Source organism: Bison bison, unplaced genomic scaffold, assembly GCF_000754665.1.
Source record: "Bison bison bison isolate TAMUID 2011002044 unplaced genomic scaffold, Bison_UMD1.0 scf7180017864353, whole genome shotgun sequence".
NCBI lineage: Eukaryota > Metazoa > Chordata > Mammalia > Artiodactyla > Bovidae > Bison > Bison bison.
The window spans coordinates 4,944,251-4,949,274 of NW_011494925.1; the positions used below are offsets into that span (position 1 = coordinate 4,944,251).

Genomic DNA, 5,024 nt, shown 5'->3' on the forward strand with positions numbered 1-5,024 from the left:
CATCCCCTTCTGCTCTGCCTCCAGCAGTGATTCACCCCACCTCCCGCCTGTGGGAGTTTCACGGTTCTTGCTTTCAGGCAGATTTTGCTGTTTCCCTGGGGAACTCACGGTGGGAGCTCCAGGCTGTCTGCTCAGAAGAGGGACGCAGAAGTCTAGAGAAAATACTCGAGTGCTGTGTTCACCACATAGGAGACTTTCCTGAGCTTCGTTGAGTCTTAAAATTAACCCGTTACCCTACCTCCAAATTTCTAAATTCTACTGTTGGGGTCAAGTTGGATATAGAGAGTTATATATAACATATTTCTGTCTCTGTATAGTTAATATGTATTATGTATTTGTACCCAAATTATAAGACTTAGAGTACTTACTCTCAAGATTTGAAGAGCTTTAGGACATCTTTATTTCATGACATTCTTGGTAAATTTTTGTGATTGTTGCATGTTTATTCTTATTTGGCCTGCAATGCAGGAGACCCGGGTTTGATCCCTTGGTTGGAAAGTTCCCCTGGAGAAGGGCATGGCTACCCATTCCATTATTCTTGCCTGGGAAATTGCATGGACAGAGGAGCCTAACGGACTATAATCCACAGGGTCGCAAAGGGTTGGACACGACTAAGGGGCTAAACACTTGAAATGTATAGCTAGTAACCTGAATGAGTTTATAGAAAGCATACAGTGGAGCCTGAGGGTTGTCCGTTGCACTGCAATCCTTTACAACCTCGTGAACAGCTGTGAGAGAGAACAGAAGTTCTTACCTCTTGACTTCATCTTGCTTTGTAACAGCTTTCAGAGATTGATTGAATCAGTGAGTTAGCTTTTATATTTCTACTAGCATTTTGTTTACTGAGTGATTTAAGAAACTGGATTATTGATGAACTCTCCCAGTGACTAAGAGAAGTGCCTTCTGATTTGTTGTGACTTAGAAACAGTATTGAGCTGGCAGGCAAAGTTAAGAAATAGGATGGCTTTCGTGTGTTGCTGAGTGGGCATCGAACCTCAGGAGTTGAGTTTCAGGTTTCTAAAAACCCTGGGCATAGTCAGCTCTGTCTCAGTCATCACAGTGTGTCTCATTTCTAACGTAAAAACACGTCCTTTTAAGAAATTTAAGGTATCATTAATTTCATCCAAAATTTCTCATAAATCTGACATAATGTGGTTTTGAAACAGTAACAGGATAATTTAGTTTCATTTATGTGCTGAGAATAACAACTGGTATTTATTGTTTATACTTATGCAATTTTGTAGATGGAGTTTTAACATTGAATGCGGAGAACACTAATTATGACTATCAAGTTCCAAACTTCCATAAATGTGAAATCTGTCTGCTATCTTTTCCAAAAGAGTCCCAGTTTCAACGCCACATGCGGGATCACGAGCGAAATGACAAGGTATGTATTTATAAAAAGGATGTCGGAAATGTGAGCGTTGAAACTGGAGGAACTGTCAAATCAGCATTCTTTCTTATTTCTACATTTTGTATTGTGTAAATGAAGATTTTGATGTTTTGTTTTTAAGCCGTATTTCTAGCCATGGTTAGGTGATGAGAGAAAGTGAGAGCTTGTCTAGTGAATCTAATGAAATTATCTGTGAGTGGACAGAGAAATGATCTTAAAATATGACTTTCCTCAGTAGTTTCAATTTCCCACGTCTCAATGTGTTTTTCTCTGGCAGGCAGTGTTACCCTCAAGTGGTCTTGCATCTTAAAGAATCTGAGGTTTTAGATCGTATTTCCGCAGGCAGCAACCCTCTGGTACACAGGGGTTGAACTCAAGTGCCTCTGGTGGGATGTGTCAGGGTGGTTGGAACGTGGCAGCTGAGCCCCCGTGAAGAGAGTGAGCGCCGAGCCCTCTGGGCTAGCGCCGCCTAAGCCCGTGAGTCTTCTGAGATGGGACTGGCGCCAGGGCGCTCTTTTTTGGAGGGCGGGGTGTGAGCAGCTCCAGCCTCCCTCTGGGCACGAGTGATGATGTTGTAGCTGTGACCATTGTTGCTAACACCAGAACCCACTGGGTGTTAACCTCCCAGGTGGAAAATCTGAAAATCCCAACTCATTAGGGTCTGTTTATTTCCAAGAGAAATACCAGTGATTTTCTTTCTACAAGTAAGTGGTAGAACACCTTCCATTTGGGGGAAATTTTAAATGGGGCTAAGCAGCCATGTGACAATCCAGTGAGAGTTTTTATGATTACTTACTTTGTTTGAAGTGATTTTGTTTACAGCAATGGAGTTGTCATAAAATGAAGGGGGAAAGTCCCACCCAATAAGTTGAAGTCTCACTTTTGCTTTCATAGAGGTTACTTTCTGGTACATTTATATGCAGCATTTCTCATTAGAAATAATTTTCTACGCAAATGTGATGTTTCTGTATACTGCTTTGAGAAATTCTGTAAGGAGCTTTCCCGTGTCCATTTTGGGTTTATTGACTTCAGGTCCAGAAGGACTTCAGAAATTGCTTCTAAAGCTTATCTGTGGATTATGGTGCTTGCTAATGTTTGAATGACATTTATTGTGGAAAGATTGTGTTTCAGTAGCTTTTCGACTTTTCTCTCCACCTAGCCACATCGATGCGACCAGTGCCCCCAAACCTTTAATGTTGAGTTCAACCTGACCCTTCACAAATGTACCCACAATGGGGAGGATCCTACTTGTCCCGTGTGTAACAAGAAATTCTCCAGAGTGGCTAGTCTCAAAGCACATGTTATGCTGCATGAAAAGGAAGAGGTAATTATTTCGGCCTATACTTTGTTCACTGATTTTTAAAATGCATCTCATCTCGGGTCAGGAGGTTTTTAGGTTTAAACTAGTTTGAAGAAGTCTTGTGTGTAGGTGTCACGGCGTCCATTATCAAGAAACTCACCTTGGCCAGTCTCCAGGTCCCTGGTAAAGCGTTTGTTTTCCGGTCATGTCAGAAGCTTAGGGCAAGACTTTTTAATGTGTGGTATACTTGGAGGATCAAAGTTCATCCACAGTGGCTGGCAGAGGAGACCCTCGTTTTCTCCTTAACAGAAGTTAACTTCTGTAGGATTTTGGGTGGCCAAAGGTAAACTTTCTGCCTGTGAAGATGGTAGAGTCTCCTTGCCTGGCTCCTGCATCCCCTGACACGTGGGCATTTGGGAGACGAGAGGAAATTCATGAAGACCCAAGGCAGTTTATGCCCCCAGTAGTAGTCCGAAAGCGGACGGTCTTGAGATGGAGTGAAGAATGGTGGGGGTGCGCGGCCCAGGTGCACAGAGAGGCCCGCCTGCTGCTGGCGTGGGTGGGCTCACGTGAAGTGTAAAACATCAGCCCCGCATTGTTACCACAGACAGTCAGGAACATGTGAATGTAGAAAAGAGAAGATAGCAGTCACCTCTAGTTCAGCCACCCAGGGCTAATTACAGGTAACTATTTGGTATGGTTTTCTCCTGAGACAGAAAAACATAAAATATTTATTTACACGTGTAAAATCTGCATCCTGAAAACTGAGTTTGTACATCATGTATAGGTTTGCGTCCTCTTTTTACGTCTTTAATTTTTTATATGAAATAATTTCTTTTATCTTTTAAAATCTTATTGTATAAGTAATACATGTTCATTTTGGAAAAAGTTGGAAACTGAAGATTAACAAAAGTAAAGGAACCGGTAGTCACACTAGTGGGAGAGATGTGTGTGCAGTTGGCCCTTGAAGCAGCGCGGGTCTGAACTGTGCAGGTCCGCGTGCGCGTGGGCTTTTCAGTAAACACGTCCGACAGGACTGGGTGGTCCCGAGACCGAGGGCGGGGAACCGTGGACGTGGAGGGCCTGCTGTAAAGTTATGCTCGGATTTTCACCTGTGGGGTCGATGCCCCAGACTTCCATGCTTTTCAAGGCTCAGTTGTGTGTTTCTGGCTTTTTGGGGGGTGTGCATACACTTCCATGATGGTTTGTTTAGGAACAGTGTTTTTAGTGCAGTTATATCCTATTATGTCATCTGCTCTGTCCCTTTCATATCTGAATGCATCTTTCCCTCACTCGCTTCGTGATTCATGAGTGTTTCCCCCACATTGCTATTCTAAATTGCTTTATTAAAGTCTTTAGCATCTGGATAGAGTGTCATGATATTTCTACCATTTCCTTTATTTTTAACATTTAAGTTCATCCTTTTTCAGAACTATAAATAATGCAAATAATGTGTGTATCTTTGTTTCATTAAGATAGATTCATGCAATTGGATTTACTGAATTAACAAGGCTTTTTCAGGCTCTTTGTAGAATGCCACCGTGTATTCTAGAAAGCGTGTGCCCTTCTGCACCTTCTGCAGACTGTAGGCCCGCCTGTCTCACTCAGCTGTAGCACTGTCCAGAAATGGCCAATGTGTTCCTTTCAAAAGGCAGAAAGTGTTTAATATGGTATTTTAAAATACCTGGGAGTCAGTTCAAATAGTAAGACTCATACAGTAGAGAAAACGGTAGAGAGTTAAGTCCCCTTCAGCCCCTGACCTCAGTTCTCCCAGGAGCAGCTTGTCTGGGGGCGGTCAGTGCACGCACAGACCTCTGCGTCCCACGAACGCAAGCGAGTGCTGGGGTTCTGTGCTGTCCTCTTCAGGCGACTGAGTCTCGGGTGTTGTTTCGGCCCCCGCGGTGCTACGTGGCATCCGCTGTCCTGGCCCGTGGGGTCGCCCTTGGGCTGGGCGTGGGTGGTGTGGCCTCGTGTTGCTCTGTGAGGGGCTGGGGGGCTGCGGGCGCGGGAAGCCTGCCCTCGGGACCCGGAGCTGAGCTGACCAGGGGCGTGAGCACAGACACATACGAGGATCGTGTGCATGGAATGCTGGGATCACTGCTGCGAACTGGTGTGCATGTGCTGGGTGGGAGGGGAGTGTGGGCTGTGCCCACAGCACCCATCAGCTGGGTGGCCGTGGGCATCGACGTTCAGATGGGACCCGTGTGTGATGGTGGGGGGGAGTCGGGTGTTGGCAGAGGGCTGCAGTGCTGTGACGTGCTCGAGGCTGGCCAGCCGTGCGGGAAGCCTGGCCGCGGGGGCCCTGTGAGGTGGGTCTCCCTTCCCCTGGTT

General features: G+C 45.3%; 1 protein-coding gene across 1 annotated transcript in view; it reads left to right on the top strand.

Moving 5' to 3' along the window:
- Positions 1 to 1,177: 1,177 nt before the first annotated feature.
- The window catches only part of ZNF236 (zinc finger protein 236), a gene marked incomplete at its 5' end in the record, with an annotated part of 62,833 nt that continues 58,986 nt past the window's right edge, over positions 1,178 to 5,024 (top strand). The window contains 2 exons of the mRNA XM_010855095.1: positions 1,178 to 1,387; positions 2,553 to 2,717. Of these exons, the coding sequence (XP_010853397.1) occupies positions 1,178 to 1,387; positions 2,553 to 2,717 (375 nt within the window). The remainder of the gene's footprint in view (positions 1,388 to 2,552; positions 2,718 to 5,024) is intronic.